The sequence below is a fragment of the Aquarana catesbeiana genome, linkage group LG02, assembly GCF_042186555.1.
Source record: "Aquarana catesbeiana isolate 2022-GZ linkage group LG02, ASM4218655v1, whole genome shotgun sequence".
NCBI classification, from domain to species: Eukaryota; Metazoa; Chordata; class Amphibia; order Anura; family Ranidae; genus Aquarana; species Aquarana catesbeiana.
This window is the reverse complement of record NC_133325.1, coordinates 118,307,711-118,334,294: the sequence shown is the minus strand read 5'-3', so window position 1 is coordinate 118,334,294 and position 26,584 is coordinate 118,307,711. Positions and strand designations below refer to the sequence as shown.

The 26,584-nt window shown below is 44.4% G+C and overlaps 1 protein-coding gene across 1 annotated transcript; it reads left to right on the top strand.

The window, feature by feature from the left end:
- Positions 1–524: 524 nt before the first annotated feature.
- On the top strand, positions 525–26,584 carry POLR1D (RNA polymerase I and III subunit D). Its single transcript, XM_073613385.1, has 3 exons — positions 525–666; positions 14,674–14,748; positions 25,920–26,584. Exons 1-3 carry the CDS (start codon positions 647–649, stop codon positions 26,185–26,187), a joined length of 363 nt encoding a protein of 120 aa, XP_073469486.1. The 5' UTR covers positions 525–646; the 3' UTR covers positions 26,188–26,584.

The following is a 26,584-nucleotide window of genomic DNA, read 5'->3' as shown; positions in this document are numbered from 1 at the left end:
TCACATTTAGCTGAGCCAAGATGGTTTTCATATAGAAAAAGTTATTTATTCAGAATTACCCCTTTAAATACAGTTAGGGAGATGGAATTGTTGTTAAAGTTCACAATTTTATTATAAACTTTGCAGATTATTGTTTAGTAAATAATCACTTTTGTGAATAAAGATCCAACCTGAATAAGAAGCTGGCTGAATAATGAGCCAACTTCAGCATCATTATAATAAATGCACTTTTTATTGTAATCATATGGGCACCTTTATTGCATTTTTGGAAATGTTTGACTTTGTCCTCAGGCAGCACTTTCCAAAGCTCCTGTTGGTATAAAAGGGGGATAAAATGTGCTCTGTGTGTGCAAATATCACAAGCTACCTGGAAGATAATCACATCCCTTCCCTGGACTGAGGGTAAACACTGGCGTGTATTTCTAAATATAGGAACAGCGCTACCGGTCCTCAGCAGCCATCCCTACTACAGCAGCCTCGCTCATCCCTATTACAGCCTCGCTCATCACGTGCTTCTTATGTAAAGCGCAAAACTTGTCAACGTCACGACGCCGGAAGTTGCTCTGGTGGTTGGCAAAGGCTATTTGCGCATTGGTTGGCTGCATTCGCTTTATTTTTCCGGGTTGCAGTTCCTGTGCGTGTTACTATGGCGGACGAGCTGGAACGGTGAGGAGTGATTATTACTATATTATGCATGGCGCCGTGTGTATAGAGGGGATATCGTGATCTGAAGGGCTGACCTGTACAAGTTCCCATTGTCAGGGGGGTGTGTGTACAGCATATATAGGACGTGTCATGGAGGGGTCGGTGTGTGTACAAGACACTGTGCTGTGGTGTATACAGGACTCGGGGGCTGTATGTGTTAGGGATTCTTCATTCCTGCAGATGAAGGATTTGTTTTACAGACATGCTGAGTACACATCTCACATGGAGATAACATGCTTGACACACCTCTTACATGGAGATGACATGCCTGGCACACCTCTTACATGGAGATGACATGCCTGGCACACCTCTTACATGGAGATGACATGCCTGGCACACCTCTTACATGGAGATGACATGCCTGGCACACCTCTTACATGGAGATGACATGCCTGGCACACCTCTTGCGCGGGAGATGACATGCCTGGCACACCTCTTGCGCGGGAGATGACATGCCTGGCACACCTCTTGCGCGGGAGATGACATGCCTGGCACACCTCTTGCGCGGGAGATGACATGCCTGGCACACCTCTTGCGCGGGAGATGACATGCCTGGCACACCTCTTGCGCGGGAGATGACATGCCTGGCACACCTCTTACGCGGGAGATGACATGCCTGTTGGCGCAGGACCTCTTGCGCGGGAGATGACATGCCTGGCACACCTCTTACGCGGGAGATGACATGCCTGTTGGCGCAGGACCTCTTGCGCGGGAGATGACATGCCTGTTGGCGCAGGACCTCTTGCGCGGGAGATGACATGCCTGTTGGCGCAGGACCTCTTGCGCGGGAGATGACATGCCTGTTGGCGCAGGACCTCTTGCGCGGGAGATGACATGCCTGTTGGCGCAGGACCTCCCGCGCGGGAGATGACATGCCTGTTGGCGCGGGAGATGACATGCCTGTTGGCGCGGGAGATGACATGCCTGTTGGCGCGGGAGATGACATGCCTGTTGGCGCAGGACCTCCCGCGGCCTCTGCTCTCCCGGGGCTCAAAAAGTGGAGAGGCACTTGAACACACCTCACCTGTCAGGGGGGGTGTTGGGCTGGCCGTAATAGCCAAGAAAACAGGCACAAACAGGTATGCTCCTACCCATCTCCCCCTGGAGAAAGCACAGCACACCCCTGGTCCCCTGCATGGCATGAAGAAACGCTATAACTGAGGCCATGGTAGAAGTGTCCAGGCTTTAAAGGAATGACTGCAGTGTTTCCTGGGAAGTGGGAGGAGCTGCGCTCTCTCCAGGGTGCTGATCTAAAAGAGAAGGTGAGACAAGAAAGGCACCCCCCTCCACACAGCAGAAGAACTGTTCTAAATAGACAAGCTGTGTGCTGAACTCCCTCCCTGACACATTTTATCTCATGTTTTGGGAAAACTTCTCAAAAGTGAGTCATGCTGATAACAGAGGAGCTAAGCACCAGAGAGAGAGAACACTTAGAGCTTTAGAGAGAGATAAGTAATCACCGCAGATATATATGCTTTGTTCAGATTTCATGACTGAGGTTAACAACCACTTTAAAGTGGTTGTAAACTCCCATACGTGAATTGTACCTATAGGTAAGGCTTACCTCCTAGGTACTGTAAATATCTCCTAAATGTGCACTGTTTAGGAGATATTTACTGTATATACAGTCGATGATGTCATCGGCGCATGTGCTCCTGAAGGAACGGCCACACGTGCTGTTCCTTCAGAGCCCTTTGCCGTAACCGGTGGCTCCCACGGGCATGCGGGGGAGTGACGTCATGCGGCTTTAGCCAGTCACACAGCCGGAGTCAATGGGCCCGGAAGAAAGACGGGTGAAGATAGAAGCGGCCTCCAGCGGTGACAACGCATCGGTGGAGGGCTTAGTTTGCAGGTAAGTTTCACATAATGTGCTAGCATGCAATGCATACTAGCACATTATGCCTTTACTTTGCAGGTCAGAAGAAAAAAAATCGAACCTTGCAGTTTACTTCCTCTTTAAGCAGAACTGCGGGCTATTTTTTAATATTAAAATCGGTTGGGTAACAGGTACGTGAAGAATAATCGTCAGAAGGGAAGACCCTTTTTCCAAGGGGATCCTGTGCACATAGCACTCGCCTCATCTTAAATCCATGCAGGGGTTGCTGAGCTGTATTGTTGGATAGCTAGCCTTGCCACCTACCTAGCTTTCCAACAATACTGATCAACAGATGGGTTTCTGAGTGACAGCTCAAGAGGAGATGTGACAGGCAGTGCACACAGAGCCTGCACTTCCTCCCCCCATCCCAAACTACCATACAGAACTTTACTGTGCTATCCCCTCATCATTTCTCCTTGGTTTATACAGAGTCCAGAGCTGAAACCTGTTATTCAGGGGAATGAAGAGAGTGAAAACTGTCATCTTGTGTTGTGAGTGATTGCAGCTGGAGAAGAATGCTTTCATTCACAGAAATACAAGCTGATAACAGCACAAGGCAAGTGCTGCATTAGGCCTCCTTCACACGGACATGTCTGTGTACAGAGCCCGCTCTGCTCAGCGGTGGATCGCTCCGTCGATTCCCGCTGAGCAGGCAGATGACAGGTCCGTGCAGCGACGGACCTGTCAGAGCGCCGCTCTCCCCTATGGGGGAATCAGATGACGACGGACCGTAGAGTCCGTCGTCATCAGATCCGCAGGCGGATGGAAAAGTAGGTTTTTCCCCTGTCACGCTTTTTCGGATCGGAGTGGGTCGGATGTCAGCGGACATGTCACCGCTGACATCCGACGCTCCATAGAGGTCCGCCTAAAAAACTGACAGGCGGACCTGAACGGATCGTCCGTGTGAAAGAGGCCTTAGGCTGTCTCAGAGAAGTGTAATAGCCGGTGTGTGCAATTGTCAGCTTGTATTTTTGTGGAAGAAAGCTGCAGCTCTGGACTCTATGGGGTTGTTTTACTAATACTGGAGAGTGCAAAAATCTGGTGCAGCCGTGCATGGTAGCCAATCAACTTCTAACTTCAGCTTGTTCGATTAAAGCGGAGTTCTGCCCATATAAAAGCAGCTACAAAAAGTGTAGCTGACTTTTAATAATTGGACACTCGCCTATCCCACAGTCCAGCGATGCGGGCGAACGAAGCCTCGCTCCTTTCCCCCTCCTCTCCTCGGCATTGTGACTGGGCACCTGGCTGTAGCTTCACAGCCGGGCATGCACGAGCTGCGCTGTGCAATGTGATTGGCTGGACAATCTTCTGGGACCTGTGACGTGTCCCAGAAGTTTGCACGGATGGATGGGGGAGAGGTGAACTTCCTTCCGGCTCCACAGAGCCAGAGGAGGAAGTGTGAGCTGGATGCCCCTTAAAAGAGGGTATCCGCTCCCCCCCCCCCCCCCCAAAAAAAATTTGACATGCCAAATGTGGCATGTCGGGGGTACCGTTCACTTAAAGTGGAAGTTCCATTTTTTTGGGTGGCTTTAAGCTTTAACAAAAAAGGCTGGAAGCTGATTTGTTTCTATGCAGAGCTGCACAAGATTTGCACTCTCCAGTTTTAAGAAAATCAACCCCTGTGTGTACTAAATGGGAGAGATGAGACAGTACTGCAGAATAGAGAAGGGCTTTGTGCTGGCTGTAAGCTTCCCCCATGGGAACGCCTATATTTGTAAGCTGGGGGGTGGAGCTACAGCCAACAATGGCAAATAAGAAATATTTATTTTATTTAACATCCTCTGCTCAAATTTTTAATGTAATTTGTATTAGAAGGTTTTAAATTGCGACAACGCAATAATGCACTTGTACTAGTCTTTGCCCAGGGGAATAGGCAAGCTGGGGGATTTAGCAAAGTATTTTTTTCCTGGTGATAGTTGTTCTATATTTCCCATGAGGCATATGCTACCTCCAAGATTGCTTATTTTTCTTTATTATTTAAACTCGTCTTAATTCCGGATAGTATAGCTGTTGATGAACTTCTGGTGCTGCAACTATTAGACCTGTAACTCTCATACACAGAAGCCATACTGTCATTTATCTGTCATTTATCTGGCTCGCCTTTTTTATTATGCATTCACAGAAGGACTTGTAGTTTGTGAATGGATCACAGAATGGACCAGGGGAGTAGGGGCAGATAAACAGTATGGCTTCTGTGTGAGAGCCGCAACGTTGGAAGTATAGCAAGAGCTAGAATATCCAGCATTAAGGAAGGTGTAAATAATACTGCAGCATTGTAACCTATTTTTCATGAAATTCGTTCTGCCTCCTTGTAACATCCTTTGTGAGCTCCTGAACCTCCCTTTTATTTCCCCCTTACATCCGTTTGTTAGGAACAAGCTATGCTTGTTAGTTGTGATCACGTGCACTGCTCTATACATCCCATAAACCTTAGTCCAGGGGTAGGCAACCTGGGGCCTTCCAGCTGTTGCAGAACTACAAGGCCCATAATGCATCCGGGAGTAATTGTAACTGCCAGCCTTGCAATGCCTCATGGGAAATGTGGTTTCACAACAGCTGGAGGGCACCAGGTTGCTTACCCCTGCCTTAGTCCATCTCAGGAGCAAGCAAGAGAGGCTGACTATATTCTTACATACAGTGAAACAACAGAAAATTAACATTTTTCCACCCTCTAAGAGGTAACTTTTAAGTTAAGAATACATACCTGTATGGAAGTTTTCCCAAAACCTCTTTCAGGACAGCACCAGAGATATCATGGCTCCTCTCACAACAGGAAACACCCCATCATCAAAAGATTTAACGGGAGGCCTCCACCCAGCTTCCTTCAGTTTTTTGTTTCCTCCAGGTGGTAGGAACACCTCTGGTGGGAGCCATGATCTCTCAAGGTCATTCTGGGAGACAAGAGGTTCTCACCTGTTATTTTTACCTTTTTTGTCAGGAGACTGTGATCCTCCCACTTGCCTTATGTTGGATGGTCCCCGTGGTCTCTCTCCCCCTTCTGTGCTCAGGGCGAGCCTGTGCTGCCCAGTTTTTTGTCAGATGGGCGGTGGTCATGCGGCGGCCCCCTGCTTGCCTTCCGCATTGTGGGACAGCGAGGGTGTAAGGCTGAGCAGCTGCCATTGTTCTGGTGGCCAGGGAGAGCCCTTGGCCATGTCCAGTGCAGTGCACAGGAAGAGGCGGCACTTCCGGGTCAGGAGCGTGGCATCATTTCCGGCCTCAAAGTGCAGGGGGATAGGGCAGGGTTACCTGGTGCCTTTAATGTCTGGTTCCAGGTCGGCGCAGCAGGATTTTTGAATCCTGGAACTGACTTTTTTCAGCCACGCGACCGCAGTGTGCTCTGCAATGGAGGAAAGTGCGACGGATGAGGGGACAAGCCAAGGCACCAGCAAGGCCAAGGTAAGGGACTGAGTTCCCTTTTTACTAGAACTGCACAATTCTGGCCAAAATGAGAATCACAATTTTTTTGCTTAGAATAAAAAGATCACGATTCTTGCAACATAAAATGTTTCACATTATACAAAAAAGGCAAACTTTACTGGTTATTTTTTATTTTTTTTTTTAATTCATTAAAGTAATTTTTTCCCAAAAAAATTGCATTTGAAAGACCGCTGCGCAAATACAGTGTGACATAAAATATTGCAACAACCACCATTTTATTCTCTAGGGTGTCTACTACAAATATATATATATATATAATGTTTGGGGGTTCTAAGTAACTTTCTACCCAAAAAAAAAAAAAATTATTTTAACAGAAAAACAACAAATATCAGAAAAAGGTTTAGTGTTTAAGTAGTTAAACTTATTTCACTTACATACAAAGTCTATTCCATTGACAAATTGTTACAATGTTTATACCTAAGTTCATCTGATAAAGAATGTTTTGATTCTTGGCAGACTGCCCAGTTTTTTCCTTTCCTTTTCTTTTGAAGGCTGTGGCTTCAGATAAGCAGAGAGAATTCTTTGCATAGAAAGAATCTCGAAACACTTTAGTCAAGATTGCAATAACGGTTCTTGACGATTAATCGTGCAGCTCTACTTTTTACAGTGGGCCATTTCTCCTCTGGGTTGTTACCCCCCCCTCCACCTTTTTAAGCAAAGGAATTGGTTGTGGTGGTGGGTTTTGCTTGGGGACAGGGAAGTTAGGAGGTCCTTTCCTAGTGCACCTGGGTATTATACATCTGTGGCCTGCTGTGTCAGCAGTTTTCAGCATGGTTCTATTGTTTTTTTCTTTTGTTTGTCCAGGCTAAGAGCTCCGGTAAAGAAAAAGTGTCCTGCTTGCACAGAATGGTTAAGCAAATCCTGGGCAAAGCCTCTTCGTGTGGATTGTATCACGGATTTAGTCAAGAAGGAGTTTCCATCCATTTGTGGTGATCTTACAACCATTAAGGATGAGCTCCGTACTTTCAGGTCAAATCTGAGAGAAGAGCCAGGGTCCTCAGGGGAACCCAGTACCCTGCAGCCAACCCCAGAGTCTCAGGGTACTTCTCTGATACAGCCGGAAGGTCCAGCTTCCCATTATGCTTCCAAAGGACCTGTTTCTCTCTCTCTCAGGGTGTGATGGATTCAGAAGAGGAGGATGAAGAAAATGAGGCAGATGCCACCTCCAGGTACAAAATGTCCCTTGAAGAGGTGGGGGGACTCTTTAAAGTGATCCACGCTACCTTGGGGATAGAGGAAGAGAAAAAGGAGCTCTCCTTGCATGACCATATGTATGCAGGTCTAGGAGACTCCAAAGGCCGCACTTTTCCGGTACATTCGATCATCGCAGACATGGTTATATAGTTGGTGAGGTTGAAAAGACGCAAGTCCAACCTGTGTGTGTGCTTTTATGTCAATATTACATGATTAAAAAAAAAAAAAAAATGGCTGGAGCCGGAGAAGAAACCAAACTCTTTTCACGGACTCATAAAAAGAGGAAAATCCTTACTCCCATCTGAAACAAAGTTCCAAAACTTAGATTCAACCTTCTTGAAGATTTCGAAGTTGACCGACCTCGCTTTTGAAGATATGGGAACGCTAAAGGAGCCCATGAATAAGAGGATGGATCTACTTCTTAAAAGAGCCTGGCAATCCATTTATGAACAATCTGGAGCTGGCGATGGCAAGAGATGAAATCTCCTATTACAGCGGATTCCCTGAAACAGGAGATTCTGAATTCCTTTGCAACCTTATCTGCAGCAGTGGCATATATTGTTGATGCTTCAGCAGAGTCCATACGTATGTCAGCTAGGTCTGACTCTGCGGCACTAACAAGCTCTGCTAGGAGGGCCCTTTGGCTAAAGACCTGGCCTGGAGATGCCATATCAAAAATAGGTTGTGCGTTATCCCTTTTGCAGGAGATTTGCTGTTTGGATCAGAACTAGAATATCCAGTCAAGAAAAAGAAGGTTCGGACACGCAAGTGTTTTTTTTTTTTTTTCGTCCTCAGGGGTCAGAAAGAAGATAAAACGCAGGGGAAAAGGAAGCAACGGTCCTTCCAAAAGCCCAAAGGTAGGAGTGCAGTGCTCTTCAATCCTCCTGTGACTTCCGGAAAGGCGCAGTGACTCCTTCCCCCCTGTCAGAGGAAGGCTCCAGGAGTTTCTTCCGCAGTGGAGAAGCATTACACTAAACCAGTTTATTTTAAACATACTCTCCCAGGGTTATGTGATCAAATTCACGAAAGATCATCCAAGAAGATTTTTGGTAACAAATGCTCCAAGGGATCCATCCAAGGTTCTCGCCATGAAGTCCCTAATTGAGGAACTCAGATCTCCGGTCTCTCCAAATGAGTTCTTCCAGGATTTCTACTTGCTTGTGTTTCTCGTTCAGAAACCCTCAGGAAAGTTCAGTTTCATTCTAAATCTCAAAATTCTAAATCGCTCGGTAGAGTACAGAAGATTTCAAATGGATTCTATCTTCTTAGTCAAAAACCTCCTGAACCAGGGGTGCTACATTTCATCAATCGACTTACAGGATGCTTATCTCTACATACATATTGCCACCAGGTTCCAAAAATATCTGAGGTTGTCATTGAACGTACAGAAAAAAGTGCTACACCTGCAGTTTAGATTACTTCCATTTGGCCTGTCAGCGGCCCCAAGGGTCTTTACGAAGGTGATGGTTTAAGTATTGGCACCTTTGCGTATAGACAGAATCTCCGTGATTCCTTATCTAGACGATCTCCTTTTTTTCGCTCGAACCAGAGAGTTGCTTTAGCAGGACTTGGCCAGAGCTCGTGCTCACCTAGAGTCCATAGGATGGATCCTAAACCTTCAGAAGTCAAATCTGATTCCCTCGCAGGAGGTGTTCTTCTTTGGGGTACCTTATCAACTCGGTGGAGCAAAGAATTTTTCTTCCAGAGGAAAAGAAAAAGGCTGTTGGAAGTAGTGTCTCTGTTGCAGTCCAGTCAGCTCCTGCCCATCAGGAAGGTCATGTCAGCCTTGGGAACCCTGACCTTTTCCATACCTGCAATTCAGTGGGCAAGACTTCACTTCAGACCACTGCAGAGTTTCTTATCGAGAGCTTGGGATCCCCAGCTGGATTCGCTTGTGAAGATCCCCACCTCGGTAAAAAGGAGTCTTTGGTGGTGGAAGAACCAGACAACGGTTTCAGCAGGTACGGGAAGTCTGCTACTTCCCGGTCCAAGTATGGATAACATATGCCAGCTCCTGGGGCTGGGGGGGCTCACATGAGCGATCGATCGGCACAGGGCTCATGGTTCGCAGAAGAAGCTGTAAGATCCTCAAATTGGAGGGAACTGAAAGCAGTAGTGATGGCCCTACTGACATTTGCCAAGGAAGTTCAGGGATTTCATGTACAGATCCTGTCGGACAATGCCACAGCGGTGACTTCCATAAACAGGGAGGCACCATAAGCAGAGTTCTTCAGGGTCTAGCACAGGGATCTCCAATCTACGGCCCTCCAGCTGTTGCGGAACTGCACGCCCCATGAGACATTGTAAAACTCAGACATGACTAGGCATGATGGGAATTGTAGTTCCTGAACAACTGAAGGGCCATTGTTTTTTAGACCCCTGGTCTAGCAGGAAGTATTCTGAAATGGGCAGAGTTCCATATTCTATCCTTGTTCGCGGTCCATCTTAGAGGGACTCTAAACAAGGTAGCGGATTTTCTCAGCAGAAACCAGGTATACAAAGCAGAGCAGCGATTGGAACACAGAAATCTTGCATTTGATAATCAAGAAATGGGGGCAGCTGCTGGTGGATCTCTTTGCGACTCAGGAGAATGCACAGGTGCCTTCATCTCCCTGATCAGAACCATCCCTGGGGTTAGATGCTCTGGTGCACAGTTGGAAGTTTCACCTCTGTTACGCCACAGGTCACCAGAAAAATCCAGAAAGAGGATACAACTGTAATCCTCGTCACTCCCTTTGGGCCCAAGAGCTCTGTTTTCATCCCTTCTTCAGATGCAGCTCAAACGGTATTGGCACCTTCCATTGAGACAGTACCTGCTGATACAGGGCCCTCTATTTCACCAGGAGGTAGCAAAGTTAAAACTCACAGCCTGGCTTCTGAAGAGCAGCTTTTGAGGAAGACGGAATTCTCGGATAGATTGGTTGCTACTCTATCTAGCAGAAAGAGTGTTACCAGGGCAATTTATTCCAAAGTCTGGAAAGCTTTCAAATCCTGGTGCACTAAATCCGGCCGGTCCTTAAAGGATATTTCTCCTGTCCTGGAATTCCTGCAGGATGGAGCGGATAAAGGGTTGGCGGTCAGTACCCTCAAGGTTCAGGTTGCAGTGCTGGGGGTGTTTTTGGAGAAACTTATCTCCTCAGAACCCTTCGTGGTTAGTTTCTTCAGGGCCTCCAGCCGATCCAGATCGGCAGTGATCAGATGCTTTCCAAAGTGGGACTTATCAGTCGTTCTACAGGCTCTGACCAGAGAACCTTTTGAACCTATGGGTTTAGCCTCCCTGAGACTGATTGCATTGAAAACTTTTTTATTTTTTATTTTTTTTGTTGCTCTAACGACCGCTCGAGGAATTAGTGAACTTAAAGCCTTGTCAATTAGGGAGCCATTTTTTTTCTATTTTTACAGACAGAATTGAGCTGAACACCGACCATAATTTTTTACCGAAGGTCCCTTCGGTCCAAAATTGAGCTCAGGAGATTACACTCCCTATGTTTTTGCTCTAGGTCTACCTAAATACCAGCTTGCACACCTACAAATCATCCAAAACATGGCAGCAAGACTGGTAACGGAAAAAAAAACCCTGGGAATCCATCTCTCCATCCCTGAGGACGCTACATTGACTAACCGGATCGGATCACATTCGAGACCCTCTGCCTCACCCACAAATGCACACAAGGAAACACTCCTCAATACCAATGCGAGAAAATAAAACGCTACACACCTAACCACAGTCATCGATCAACTAACCAAAACCTCCTCCTCATTCCCAAGTCACGCTACAAATCAAAGGGAGAATGAAGATTCGCAATCCAAGGACCACGGCTATGGAACGCTCTACCCATTAACATTAGCACGGAAGAAAACCATCAGGCCTTCAGAAAAAAACTCAAGACCCACCTCTTCTAAGAAGCAGGACAACACAGGACGGATCAAGCGCCTTGAGGCGATTTAATTCGCATTTGTTGCGCTATACAAATCACTCACTCTAATCCATTGGGAAAGAAGGAAGAAGACTTTCATACTTTGGATGTTAAGAGAGCAGTTTTAATTTACCTTGAAGCCACTATGGATTTTAAAGGGGTTGTAAAGGTAAAAATTTTTTCACCTTAATGCATTCTATGCATTAAGGTGAAAAAACTTCTGACAGAACCGCCGCCCCCAGGCCCCCCGTTTTACTTACCTGACGCCTCGAAAGTCAGCTTCGCGTTCCCGACATCTGTTCCTCCGCTCACCCTGGCCGCTGATTGGCTGCAGTGGATGGATTGAAAGCAGCGCAGCCATTGGCTCGCGCTGCTGTCAATCACATCCGATGACGCGGCGCGCCGGGGGGCGGGGCCGAGTGATACAGCGAGCGGCTATAGCCGCCGGCTGTATCACGGGAGCGCGCCCGCAAGCACTCACCACCGTGCGAGGGAGCTCGCATTAAGGTGGTGAATGCTTGCGGGGAGGAGCTGAAACAGCCGCCGAGGGACCCCAGAAGACGAGGTTCGGGGCCACTCTGTGCAGAACGAGCTGCACAGTGAAGGTAAGTATAACATGTTTGTTATTTTAAAAAAAAAAAAAAACACCTTTACAAACGCTTTAAGTGTTCAAACACATTATTTGTTTTATATGCTGGTAGTAAGAAAGGAAGACCAGCTACCAGGGAAACTTTAACCATTCTCAACCATCTGGCAATCACAGAAGTCTTTTCCTTTTTAGGTCAAGATGGTCCAGTTGGTATTCATGCTCATTCTACAAGAGCTTTGGCGGTGAGTTGGGCAGAGAAAGCTGGTACCACCCCCGAATAAATCTGTAAAGCAGCTACGTGGGCAAGTCTGACGACCTTTGCCCGTCATTATAGGTTAGACTTTCTGACAGCAGGGGACCAGGCTTTTGGTACAAAAGTCTTACAAGCTTTTGTCCCACCCTAATGGTGTAAGTCTCGATTTATCCTCTCGGGTGCTGTCCTGAAAGATGTTTTGGGAAAAATCAAGTTAAACTTAACGGTAACTTGTTTTCCAATAGTCTTTCAGGACAGCAATGACCCGCCCTTTTTTTTTGCTGTATACTATGATGTGACTTTTGCTTATATGTTTCAGCTGGGGCTGGAGGTTCTCTACAAACAACTGAAGGAAGCTGGGTGGAGGCCTCCTGTTGAAGCTTTTGATGATGAGGTGTTTCCTGTTGTGAGAGGTGCCATGATCTCTTGGGTGCTGTCCTGATATATATATATATATATATATATATTTATTTATTTATATTGAAACCAAACCACTTGATTCTCTTCACTAGACTCAAACCAAAACTGAAATATCACTTTTGGGTGACTTGGCCAACAAAATGGGTTGTTTGATATGACCATTTTTTCCTTGAGTTACTTGTTTGAATAGAAATATTATATTAGTATCATCTGCATGCAACCAGTAAAGTGTTGGCAGACCTGATATGAACATGCTTGTTCCAGGTCATTGCCTCATTGGTGGGAAAGGTGGGATCAGGATGATAGTTCTGCAGCTGGCACCTTCAAAAACAACTCAGCCATGGCAGTTATTGTATTCACAAATTTCTTTTACAGCGGTAATAACTGCTGGATGTTAGTTTTTTTTTTTTTTTTATTGCCTACAAGGCAAAGGCATAATGTGCTAGCATGCACACATACTAACACATTATGTGAAACTTACCTGAAAAGGAAGTCTTCCAGCAAAGCAATGTCATAGCTGGAGACAGCTTCCATCTTCACCCGTCTTGCTTCCAGGTTCACGGACTCCGGCTCTGTGACTGGCTGGAGCTGCGGCGACTTCGCTCCCGCGCAAGGGAGCTGCCGTGACCCCCGGTCATGACACAGGGCTCTGAAGGAGTGGCACGGATGGCCTTTCCTTCAGAGCGCATGCGCCAGTGATGTCACTGGCTGCATATACTGTAAATATCTCCTAAATGGTGCACGTTTATGAGATTTTTACACTACCTATAGGTAAGCCTTATTTATAGGCTTACTTATAGGTAAAATTCAAAGATTGAAGTTTACTTCAAAGCTGAACTCCAAGCATACTGCTAAATACACAGATGAAATGCATATACGAGAGCTATTTTACCTGCCAAGAGATTTGTAGTTCTGTCTATCCAGTTCTTTGATTTACACAGCTCATCCACACAGCAAAGCCAAGTGAATAACATTGCCTTCTTTGTTACAGTTGTAGACTTCAGTAGTGTCCTGAGCTTGCTGACCGATGAACTCCTCTTTATGCTCACTCTGCTCTTTCTTCCTGTCAACATTGGCATTGGCATGTAGCACACCTTATTGGCATCCAGTGCTTCTCCTATATGTCTGAATGCTGCTATACAAAGGCATTTAAGAGTCTGATACCAAATCAACATGCCTAGCAGCCCTCTGGGACACATCACAGATCCCACAAGGCTGCGGGACCATTCACAAAGTGCAGTGCGGCTCATGCATGCGCAGTGGGAAGCCAGCTGTCGAACTGCATGGAGTCACAGCCGGCTTCCTACACTAGGTATGGTTGCTCTGGGGCCCCGAAGACTGGGAAAGAACCATCCTGGTTGAGGACAGAACTGGATCCTTGGACAGGTATGTGACCTTTTATTAAAAGTCAGCAGCTATAGTATTTGTAGCTGCTGACTTTCTAACTTTTAATTTTTTTTGTGGGGTACTAAAGATCCTCTTTAACACGATTGTAAACTACAGTTGGTAAAAAAAACAAAACAAAAAAACGTCTGTACACCATACTAGCGCATTATGGAATACTTGCTTTAGAACGAAACCCTCCCGCAGTGCAATGTCACCGCTGAAAGTGCTGACACGTTTCAATGGGCTTTCTTCCATTTTCGCGCGCTTCGGCTGTGTGATTGGCCAGAGCTGCGACGACTTCACTCCAGCGCATGCGTGAGGGAGCCCTCAGTTCCAGCACGATGCTCAGAAGTTATGGCAAGGTATGCCGGACCTTTAGAGCGCATGCGCCAGTGATGTCACAGGCTGCATGCAGGGTGAATATTTATTTTAACTACAGGTAAGCCTTATTATAGACTTACCTGTAGGTAAAAATAAAGCAGGCTTTACTACCCCATTGATAACCGTCTTTAATATACAGCACAGGGAGGAAAGTTGAGACAGAATCAGTAAAGAACTATATGAAATTATTAATGTCGATAAATACTTGTATTTTAGATTCCCATTAACCTTGCAGTTTGTAGGATCAATATTCTTCACATTTTGTCTTCTTCACCTCCTGCATGCTGTTTCTTAGCAATGTTCTGTTACATATGATCAGATAACTCTTGTCTTCCAGACAGCAGGGCACACAGTCTTCTGTGATTTGATTGAACACCAGTATGAATTGATAACGCTTCCGCACTGCAACATCTCTTTTCTGTTCAAGCTTCAATATTATTTATTTATGTATTTATTTTTTTATTCTTGACTTTTTCTCCATTTGAGTCAATATGTTGTTGTTTTTCTTATGCAGGAAAGCAGTTGAAGAGCTTCTTAAAGAAGCTCAGCGTGGAAAAGATCGTGCTGAGACTATGGGTCCGATGGGCTGGTATGTAGAAATATCCTAGTGCTTTATTTTTATGTAATGACAATAAGGCAGTTTTGGAATGTATGCTATAGTTCACCTTGATCAACAAAAATATCTGGTGCTGCCTGCCCCTTTTTAAACTGAAGATGCGCTATTAAAGCTAAACGCTGGGGGAGGTAAAAATCCTCCCTTGCATCGGGGCTTCTCTGTGCTGCAAGGGCCAACTGCTAGTTTATGTTTAGGGGACCAGGTAAAGCATATTTACTTACTTGATTCCACGCTTTTGTAGGCTCCTCCTTGCTGTATGATCACCACCCGAAGCCTCTTCTCTTCTACGAGCTGGTGATCGGATGTCCTCTGGCATCAAGTCTGATGCAGGGCCCTTAGCCCTACATTGGATGTGAGAGCGTAAAGAGATAGTCCACTGCCAGATCATTGGGGATCGCAGCCCTACAGGGGAGGGGATGATCAGGTAAGTAACACTGCTTTTCCATCCCGTAGGTATAAGCAAGCAGTTAGGCGTTGCAGTGCAGGGGCACCCCCTCCCCCCCCCCCTTGAAAGGGATGGCTTTTACGTTTACCGTAGTTAGGCTTGAAAGTGAACCTGTGCTCAGGCTATGGACATTAAACTGTTCACATACTGTTAGGGTCGGTTCACACTGAGGCAGCACGACTTACAGCGTGACTGCCTCAGGCGACCCAGGACACGACTCAGCGGCGACTTGCAAAACGACTTCTGTATAGAAGTCAATGCAAGTCGTACAGGAACCTTTTTCTAAGTCAGAGTGACTTGCGTCGCTCCGATTAGAACGGTTCCATTGCAGAGAACGGGACGCTACTTGTCAGGCGACTAAGTCGCCTGACAAGTCGTCCCAGTGGCTTAACCAGCTATAAAAGACCACTCTAGCTTCTGGTACTGTGAAGTATTTTATCAGCAGACTCGATGTGCCCAAATTCTGTTCAATGTATTATTTATTCAGTATGATGTACATTGAGCATGACATGTTTCTGTTGTGTCTGAAATAAGGATTTTAAAAAGAAACCACAGCATCCATTTTAACAGATTCAACAACTTAATACATTCGGGTGAGACTTCGTCTTTAAAGCCTAGCTCCAGCCAAAGTTTTTTTGAATAGAGTGTAGAAGGGTCGACCCACTCCTATGGTGTTACAGCTGTCTGTGTTCTTTTGGGGAAAAAGGCATCTCTCTTCTGGTGTGGTCACTGGAACTGGAAGTGAGAAGAATCTTTCCAAAAGAGATGCAAATGGCAATAAAACATTTTCATAAAGTAAAATAGATAAGGTTTAGAACCTCTTCCACAGCTTTTATTACTATCTTTATCCAAGCTATGGGTAGATTCTTTGTTTACTGTGTCAAGTAATGAAGTCAAGGGAAATCTCCCCACAATAGTACTTGGGAGGTGAAGGTAAAATAATTGTTTTGCTAGAAAATTACTTAGAACCCCCAAAAATATCTATCTCTATTTCTCTATCTATCTCTATATCTCTATCTATCTCTATATCTATCTCTATCTATCTCTATATCTCTATTAGGGATGAGCTTCGAGTTCCAGTCGAACTTATGTTCGACTCGAACATTGGCTGTTCGCAAGTTCACCGAACAGCGAACAATTTGGGGTGTTCGCGGCAAATTCGAATGCCGCGGAACACCCTTTAAAAGTCTATGGGAGAAATCAAAAGTGCTAATTTTAAAGGCTAATATGCAAGTTATTGTCATAAAAAGTGTTTGGGGACCTGGGTCCTGCCCCAGGGGACATGGATCAATGCAAAAAAAAGTTTTAAAAACGGCCGTTTTTTCAGGAGCAGTGATTTTAATAATGCTTAAAGTCAATCAATAAAAGTGTAATATCCCTTTAAATTTCGTACCTGGGGGGTGTCTATAGTGTGCCTGTAAAGGGGCGCATGTTTCCTGTGTTTAGAACAGTCTGACAGCAAAATGACATTTTGAAGGAAAAAACTCATTTAAAACTACTCGCGGCTATTGCATTGCCGACAATACACATAGAAGTTCATTGATAAAAACGGCATGGGAATTCCCCAAAGGGGAACCCTGAACCAAAATTAAAAAAAAAAAAATGACGTGGGGTTCCCCCTAAATTCCATACCAGACCCTTCAGGTCTGGTATGGATTTTAAGGGGAACCCCGCGCCAAAAAAAAAAAAAAAAAACGGCGTGGGGTCCCCCCAAAAATCCATACCAGACCCTTATCCGAGCACGCAACCTGGCAGGCCGCAGGAAAAGAGGGGGGGACGAGAGTGCGGCCCCCCCTCCCTCCTGAACCGTACCAGGCCACATGCCCTCAACATTGGGAGGGTGCTTTGGGGTAGCCCCCCAAAACACCTTGTCCCCATGTTGATGAGGACAAGGGCCTCATCCCCACAACCCTGGCCGGTGGTTGTGGGGGTCTGCGGGCGGAGGGCTTATCGGAATCTGGAAGCCCCCTTTAACAAGGTGACCCCCAGATCCCGCCCCCCCCCTGTGTGAAATGGTAAGGGTACCCCTACCATTTCCCGAAAAAAGTGTCAAAAATGTTAAAAATGACAAGAGACAGTTTTTGACAATTCCTTTATTTAAATGCTTCTTCTTTCTTCTATCTTCCTTCATCTTCTGGTTCTTCTGGCTCTTCTGGTTCTTCCTCCGGCGTTCTCGTCCAGCATCTCCTCCGCGGCGTCTTCTATCTTCTTCTCCTCGGGCCGCTCCGCACCCATGGCATGGGGGGGAGGCTCCCGCTCTTCTCTCCTTCTTTTCTTCTCTTCTTCTCTTCTTCTTTTCTTCTTTTCTTCTCCGGGCCGCTCCGCAATCCATGCTGGCATGGAGGGAGGCTCCCGCTGTGTGACGGCGCTCCTCGTCTGACAGTACTTAAATAACGTGGGGGCGGGGCCACCCGGTGACCCCGCCCCCCTCTGACGCACGGTGACTTGACGGGACTTCCCTGTGACGTCACGGGGAATGCCACAGGGAAGTCCCGTCAAGTCACCGTGCGTCAGAGGGGGGCGGGGTCACCGGGTGGCCCCGCCCCCCCCGTTATTTAAGAACTGTCAGACGAGGAGCGCCGTCACACAGCGGGAGCCTCCCTCCATGCCAGCATGGATTGCGGAGCGGCCCGGAGAAGAAAATGAAGAAGAGAAGAAAAGAAGAAGAGAAGAGCGGGAGCCTCCCCCCCATGCCATGGGTGCGGAGCGGCCCGAGGAGAAGAAGACAGAAGACGCCGCGGAGGAGATGCTGGACGAGAACGCCGGAGGAAGAACCAGAAGAGCCAGAAGAACCAGAAGAACCAGAAGATGAAGGAAGATAGAAGAAAGAAGAAGCATTTAAATAAAGGAATTGTCAAAAACTGTCTCTTGTCATTTTTAACATTTTTGACACTTTCTTCGTGAAATGGTAGGGGTACTTATGTACCCCCTTACCATTTCACACAGGGGGGGGGCCGGGATCTGGGGGTCACCTTGTTAAAGGGGGCTTCCAGATTCCGATAAGCCCCCCGCCCGCAGACCCCCACAACCACCGGCCAGGGTTGTGGGGATGAGGCCCTTGTCCTCATCAACATGGGGACAAGGTGTTTTGGGGGGCTACCCCAAAGCACCCTCCCAATGTTGAGGGCATGTGGCCTGGTACGGTTCAGGAGGGAGGGGGGGCCGCACTCTCGTCCCCCCCTCTTTTCCTGCGGCCTACCAGGTTGCGTGCTCGGATAAGGGTCTGGTATGGATTTTTGGGGGGACCCCACGCCGTTTTTTTTTTTTTTTTTTTGGTGCGGGGTTCCCCTTAAAATCCATACCAGACCTGAAGGGTCTGGTATGGAATTTAGGGGGAACCCCACGTCATTTTTTTTTTTTAATTTTGGCCGGGGTTCCCCTTAATATCCATACCAGACCTGAAGGGCCTGGTATGGAATTTAGGAGGACTCCCACGTCATTTTTTTTTTTTAATTTTGGTTCGGGGTTCCCCTTTGGGGAATTCCCATGCCGTTTTTATCAATGAACTTCTATGTGTATTGTCGGCAATGCAATAGCCGCGAGTAGTTTTAAATGAGTTTTTTCCTTCAAAATGTCATTTTGCTGTCAGACTGTTCTAAACACAGGAAACATGCGCCCCTTTACAGGCATACTATAGACACCCCCCAGGTACGAAATTTAAAGGGATATTACACTTTTATTGTTTGACTTTAAGCATTATTAAAATCACTGCTCCTGAAAAAACGGCCGTTTTTAAAACTTTTTTTTGCATTGATCCATGTCCCCTGGGGCAGGACCCAGGTCCCCAAACACTTTTTATGACAATAACTTTCATATAAGCCTTTAAAATTAGCACTTTTGATTATTCATGTTCGTGTCCCATAGACTTTAACGGTGTTCGCATGTTCGAACGAACTTTTTTCCTGTTCGCATGTTCTGGTGCGAACCGAACAGGGGTGTGTTCGGCTCATCCCTAATCTCTATCTATCTCTATATCTCTCTATATCTCTATCTATCTCTATATCTCTATCTATATATCTATATCTATCTATCTAACACCCTAGAGAATAAAATGGTGGTCGTTGCAGTACATTTTTTTCACATCGTATTTATGCAGCGGTCTTACAAGCACACTTTTTTGAATTAAATGAGTTAATTTATATTGTGAAAGATAATGTTACGCCAAGTAAATTGATACCCAACATGTCACGCTTCAAAATTAAGCCCACTCGTTGAACGGCGACAAACTTTTACTCTTAATCTCTATAGGCAGCGTTTAAAAATTTCTACAGGTTACCAGTTTTGAGCTACAGAGGAGGGCTAGAATTATTGCTCTCACTGGAATGATCGCGGCTATACCTCACGTGTGGTTTAAACACAGTTTGTATATGCGGGTGCTACTCACGTATACGTTCGCTTCTGCGTGCAAGCTCGTCAGAACGGGGAGCTTTATTCTTATTTTTTATTTTGACACTGTCCTTTTTAAAAAAAAAAAAAATTGTAATGTAAATATCCCTAGTAATAGAAAAAAAGCATGACAGGACCTCTTTTAAATATGAGATCTGGGGTCAAAAAGACCCCAGATCTCATGTTTACACTAAAATGCAATAAAAAATAAAGTCATTTTAGAAAAAAAAATTCTCCTTTTTAAGAGCTTTGGGCGGAAGTGACATTTGACGTCGCTTCCACCCTCCAATGTTATGGAGCCGAGCTGGGGCCATCTTCCCCCTCACTCGGCATCCAGGCAGTGAGGGTAGTCGACACGATCTCTCCGCCGCCACCGATAAAAGTGATCTTGCAGCGAATCTGCAAGATCACTTTTATCTTAACCACTTCAGCCCCGGAAGATTTTACCCCCTTCCTGACCAGAGCATTTTTTGCGATTCGGCACTGCGTTGCTTTAGCTGACAATTGCGCGGTCGTGCAATGTTGTACCCAAACAAAATTGACATCACTTTTTTTCCCACAAATAGAGCTTTCTTTTGGTGGTATTTGATCACCTCTGCGGTTTTTATTTTTTACGCTATAAACAAAAAAGAGCGACAATTTTGAAAAAAAAAAAGCAATTTTTTTTACTTTTTGCTATAATAAATATCTCCAAAAAAATATATAAAAACTGATTTCTTTCTCCGTTTAGGCCGATATGTATTCTTCTACATATTTTTGGTAAAAAAAAATCGCAATAACCGTATATTGATTGGTTTGCGCAAAAGTTATAGCGTCTACAAAATAGGGGATAGATTTATGGCATTTTTATTAGTAATGGTGACGATCTGCAACTTTTATTTTTTATCTTTATTAACTTTTTTTTTTATCGTGACTGCAACATTATGGCGGATACATCGAACACTTTTGATACTATTTTGGGACCATTGTCATTTATACAGCGAACAGTGCTATAAAAATGCACTGATTACTGTGTAAATGACACTGGCAGGGAAAAGGTTAAACACTGGGTGGCGATCAAGGGGTTAAGTGTGTCCAAGGGAGGTGTGGTAACTGTTGGGGGGGGGAGATCACTACTCCCGATGACAGGGACCAGTAGATCCCTGTCATGTCACTAGGCAGAACAGAGAAATGCCTTGTTTGCATCTCCCCGTTCTACCTCTCCACACCTCAATCGCGGGCCGCCGGGAACATCGAGTTCCCAGGACTGGCGGGCGCACCCGATAGACGGCAAAATTAAAGGGACGTACGGGTATGCCCATATGCCTGCCTGTGCCATTCTGCCGACGTACATCTGTGTGCGGCAAGCGGTTAAAGAGAAATGCACGCTTTTCCTGAAAATACCAGGGTTATGGCAGCTAGCTGCTGCCATAGCAATGGTATTTAGCATCATTGGTACAGGTACGGTGATTTGCGCGAAGTGGTTAAAGTGGAGGTAAACACCATCTTTGCACTTGTAGCAACAGGTAAGCCTATAATAAGGCTTACCTGTAGGCACAGTGAATATCCCCTATACTTGCACTTTTTCAGAGATATTCCCAAGGGATGCTGCCAGTGACATCAGTAGTGCGCGCGCTCTGAAGGAATGGCATCCCTGTTCTTTTGAGCCCGAACAGTGCTGCGTGGAAGGGATCTGCTTTATAGGTAAGTCTGTCATAATGTGCTAGTATGCGGTGCATACTAGTAAATTATGTCTTAACCCTACAGGGGGGGGGGGGGGGGGGGGGCTCACTTTATTTTTATTTTAGTGGTGGTTTACTACTGCTTTACGGCCTTGTTTACACTTGCAGTCGAAGAGCAGTAAGACCCACATTTTTACTGCCCCTCAACCGCTCTCCCCCCCAGCCACGATGCTTTGCAACCGTGGTTGTCTGGTGGTGTTGCGGCACAGGTGTCCTGTAGTTAGGGGGTTAAAACGGGCGATAAGGAGGTGGTAAAGTGCGCTCCCCACCGCCTGTCTATTGCTGTCTAAAGCGCGATCCGATTGTGGATCACGCTTTAAGCTGAAATGTGTATGACCCCTAATAGCTTAAACTGACAGTTCATGTTTAGGGACCTGTCCACAAGCACATGTTGGATTGTTCCTTCATGTCCAACCACTATCTGGTGTCTAAGCCTGGGTTAGTTAGGGGCTGGAAATAAGCCTTGGTTCTCTTGAGCACTCAAGTAGTTAATTTAGTCTTCCTGTCTTTGTGAAGCTGCCTACCCATAGAATGTACGGGGCAGACGGCTCACACCGACGGTCTGTAGGAGTCCTACATGGCACCTGCGATCTACTGTTTGCAGGTGCAATGCTTTCCAGGCTCCTACTAAAAAAATAGTAAATGTGTATTTTTTTTTTTTACCTGCAAAAAAATGTGCATTTATTATTTGTTTTAAAAAAATGAACTTATCCTTTAAGTGAAGGGGAAGTTTGACAACTAGCAGGATAAGTAAGCTAACGAAAGGACCAGACATCCACCACGGGGCCTTGAAATTCTAGAGAACACAAATGAGAACTCTAACCAAACTCTGCGGTCTGTTCACCATGATATTTCATTTTTTTTATTTTCATTTTTTCTCTTTTCATCACTTCTACTCCCCTTCTTTTTTTTTTTGTCTCTGTCTTCTTGTCTTTCATCCTTTTTTACCCACTTACCTCTAACTACTGCAGTCACCATCCTGACTCCTAGACCAATAACCTCTTCTTACGCCAAAGTTTTACACCTACAAGAGATGCCCTATACATCATTTCACTCTCTTTCTTACATTTCAGGAGCTAACTCATGAGCCGTTTTGTTGCAAAATGTGTGCATCATTTGGAAAACAGTGACAAAGTATTACAAAGTCTGTATGTATGGATACTATATCTGTTTTGGTCGCACTGTTTTAGAAGGTGAAACACAAACTTTTATAGAGGAAAGCTCCTTAAAATGTTTAAATATAGTTTCCTCATAACCAATGTTCTACGATACTTGTCACAGTTATTTATTTCGTTTTCAGTTTTGTTTCTCCTGCTTGAGGAAAACTACATATGGCTATTTTCTTGTCATGGGTTTTTCTTTTAAAATGGAAATGCTGAAATTGTATAGAGGACTAGGTAGCCAGCAGAAGAACGTGATGAAACTGATGAGAGGTGGGAAAGTTGCGGAGGACAAGCAAAATGAAAGATTGTGGAAAAGGGGAAGCTAAACGCATGATTAACTTCCTGGCCATATTGACAAATCTCTCCACCATTCATAAACTAAGAGGTGGCATCTAGCATGGCAATGTATTCCATTCTCTCAAACAGAGTCCAAAAGGATTTTCCAGAGCAAAGTAATTTTATAGGAGTGGGTTGGCCTTCTGTGGCTCGCCCGGCCCTTCCCCTCCCACCAGGAGACCCGAGCCAACAGCCGGCACGTCTGATTCTGGCTTTGTTCGGGTCTCTGATGTAGTAACCCGGAAGCGACGTCTAGTAACCCGGAAGCGACGTCACTTCAGATTTACTCGGCAACCAACGACGCCAGTTTTAAGAGATCCACAGTATTCAAATACTCCGATCTCTGTGTTTTGAATACTTTCAAGTGCAGAGGAGGGGTTTAGGGTCCCCAGATACCCCCATAAAGAGTACCTGTCACTGCCTATTACAGTCACCAGGGATGTTTACATTCCTTGTGACATCAATAAAACTGATCTGAACATTTCTTTATTTTTTTTTTACAATGCCCCTTTAAAAAAATTATTAAATTTTTTTTTTTTTTAAGTGCCCCATCCCTCCGTGCTCGTGAGCCAAAGCAAACGCATACGTAAGTCGCGCCCGAAAATTTAAACCATGTTCAAACCACACATGTGAGGTGTCGCCACGATCGTTGGAGCGAGAGCAATAACTCTTCTCTGTAACTCTAAACCGATAAATATTACAAAATTTTAAAGCGTTGCCTGTGGAGATTTTTAAATACCATAGTTTGTTGCTATTCAACGAGTGTTCGCAATTTGAAAGCGTTATATGTTGGGTATCTATTTACTTGGCGTAACATCATCTTTCACATTATACAAAAAAAATTTGGGCTAACTTTTAATTTTTAGTTTCTTTTTTTTTTTCATTGAAGTGCATTTTTTCCAAAAAAATTTTTGTTTGAAAGACCACTGTGCTAATACAGTGTGACATAAAATATTGCAACGACCGCCATTTTATTCTCTTCTTTTATAAAACATATTTATTCAGTTAAACCTGAATTCACTAAATTCATTATATGTTCTCTTTAACCACTTGTCCTCCGGAAGATTTACCCCTCTTCATGACCAGGCCATTTTTTGTGATATGACACTGCGTTACTTTAACTGACAATTGTGCAGTCATGCAACGCTGTACCCAAATAAAGTTTTATATAATCCCCCCCCTCCCCCTCCAAATAGAGCTATAGAGCTTTCTTTCGGTGGTATTATTTGATCACCACTTTTTTTTTGTGTGCTATAAACAATAAAAAGACAGACAATTTTGAAAAAAAAAACAAAAAAAAAACCAATATTTTTTACTTTCTGCTATAAAACCTATCCAATAAAAAAATTTAAATCAAATTTCTTCATAAATTTGGGCCAATATGTATTCTGCTACATATTTTTGGTCAAAAAAAATCCCAATAAGCGTTATAATATTGATTGGTTTCCATGAATGTTATAGTGTCTACAAACTAGGGTATATATTTATGGAATATTTTTTTATACTAGTAATGGTGGCAATCAGCAACTTATAGCAGGACTGCAATATTGTGGCAGACAATCAGACACTAACTGACACTTTTTGGGAACCAGTGACACTAAATACAGTGATCAGTGGCAAAAATATGCACTGTCAGTACTAAGGACAATGGCTGGGAAGAGGGGGTAAACATCTAGGGCGATCAAAGGGTTAACTGTGCGCCTTTCCAGTGTACTGTTAGGTGCAGATTAGCCTATGCTGTGATTTAATCACAGCAGAAGCGTCCGGCGCTTATAAAATATATATATATATATATATATATATATATATATATATATATATATATATATATATATATATATGTATATATATATATACATATACACAATTTGTGTAATATTTTGCACAAGAGAGCCGCCCCGTAGCAGTAAATCTGCTATGGAGTGGTCCTGAAGCAATTAAAGGAAAATGTCTGTGGGAATAAATTTGCAGATAATCAGATATCCATTATCATTTTTTTTTTTATTCACATATTCTAAAGATGCTTTGTTTAGTAGTTCCAGACCTTTAATAGTAGGCACATAGTGGTATTTGCACTTCCGGGTACAGGCCACAGTTGAAATTTCTGAGTTTTCTTACCTTCTGAAAAATGTATAATTCTGTTTAAGGTGGCGTTGTGATCCAGGCAAGCCTGTATTGGAGCACAGCGATTTCCTGTACCTCCAGTGTCTTTCTTTTTCTTTCACTTTAAGGTTAAATCCTGGCTAAACTGCCAAATACAAGCATGAAACTGCTGAAAAATATGTGAAGTTTTTTAGCTGCTTTTCTACTTGCTGCACAACCAGAAGGGTGACATTACATTATCTACTTAAGTTGTGGAAAAAAGTAGCATCATCATCTTGTCCCAGCTAGCTGATTGGAAGCAATAGTAGACCCTACTTGGCTAACCCTGCTGGCTATCACTATGTGTGCTGCTGTACTTGGGGGTTACAGGAAGCTGAGTAAGGAATGTGGGTTCTATGAAGTTTGTTATTGTAAATGTTTTATTACGTTACTGAATATACAACTGGATTGAAGGAAACGTACTCCTGCGAGTAGAGGACTTCAGTATAGTGACCTAGAAGAAGTATGCAGATTAGGACATTTGACTTTACTCCTTTTCTGCATGCTTTTTCCAGGGAACTGCCACACTAGGATTTTCAGGAGAGGTCAACAATGGCATAATTCTGTCAGTACAGGCTAAAATGAGGCCTGATCAGTTGAAAAAGAGCCAGCCCTTAAATCTTTTCTGTCTTAGGTAGATGCTTAAGCGTAAACCACTGACAACCTCCTAGTGGGGAAACTGTATACATTGCAAAATATTTCCTTATTTGCATAATCTGAGTTTTGTTTACACTTATGGATAATAAGTATTTAAAAAAAAAAAGACTTCAATATTAGAGAGAGTGCTACTATTCTCATATATTGTAATTCTCAGATTCAAAAAGTGCCTTTTTTTTCTTTTAGCAGTATTCTCAAAATGTACACTAGGTGGCGCACAAGGCAAGCTCATTGCTGTTTCATCTTGAAGGTTTAAGAAAATGTCTTTATAGCTTGTATAAATGTGTTCCACAGGATGAAGTGTCCTATAGCCAGCACCAACAAACGTTTTCTGATCAACACCATTAAAAACACCCTGCCGTCAGACAAGGAGAAGCCCAGCAGGAGAGCACACAACGAGAAGGATAGCAGGGATCACAGCCAGGAAAGGAGGTATTCAAGAAAGCACAGTGCGCATCCCTATAAGAGGAGCGAGGAGTCCAGAAAGGAAAAAAGCAGATCTCCACCTTCAAGCAAGAGTACAAAACATTCACACTCCAAGGGTGACCATCAGAGGAGATAGCCATAAAGACTTTTAAACAATAAGGCTGTAACTGTTACTTTAGTCATTTGCAATAAACAGGGTGTTCGTATCTGGTTCTCAAGACTGATGATGACTGTTAAAGGTGCAATATTTTAATACAATAGGAACAATATTTTCCTATGGAAATGTAAAGTGAAACTCCACCCAAAAATAATGCAACATGGATTTGGGAGAGTCTAAATTATTATTTTTTCTTTGTTATGTTAGCCTTGTGTTCTCTCTCCTTTGCAAAATATAATAATTTTAAAGTCTCTAGGCTTTGAGCCTGTGAAACATTTCAAAAACGTTTCTATGAAAAATGGCCTAATAACGCATCTTATTATATAATGCAATTGTAATAAAAGTTTTCATCAGCAGTTAAACCGGGAAAAATATA

Bases quoted from the DNA above. Each gene is read 5' to 3' on its own strand.
- POLR1D (XM_073613385.1), top strand. From the start codon at position 647: ATGGCGGACGAGCTGGAACG. The intron at 667-14,673 runs GTGAGGAGTGAT...TTTCTTATGCAG, and splicing joins ATGGCGGACGAGCTGGAACG to GAAAGCAGTTGAAGAGCTTC. The intron at 14,749-25,919 runs GTATGTAGAAAT...TGTGTTCCACAG, and splicing joins ACTATGGGTCCGATGGGCTG to GATGAAGTGTCCTATAGCCA.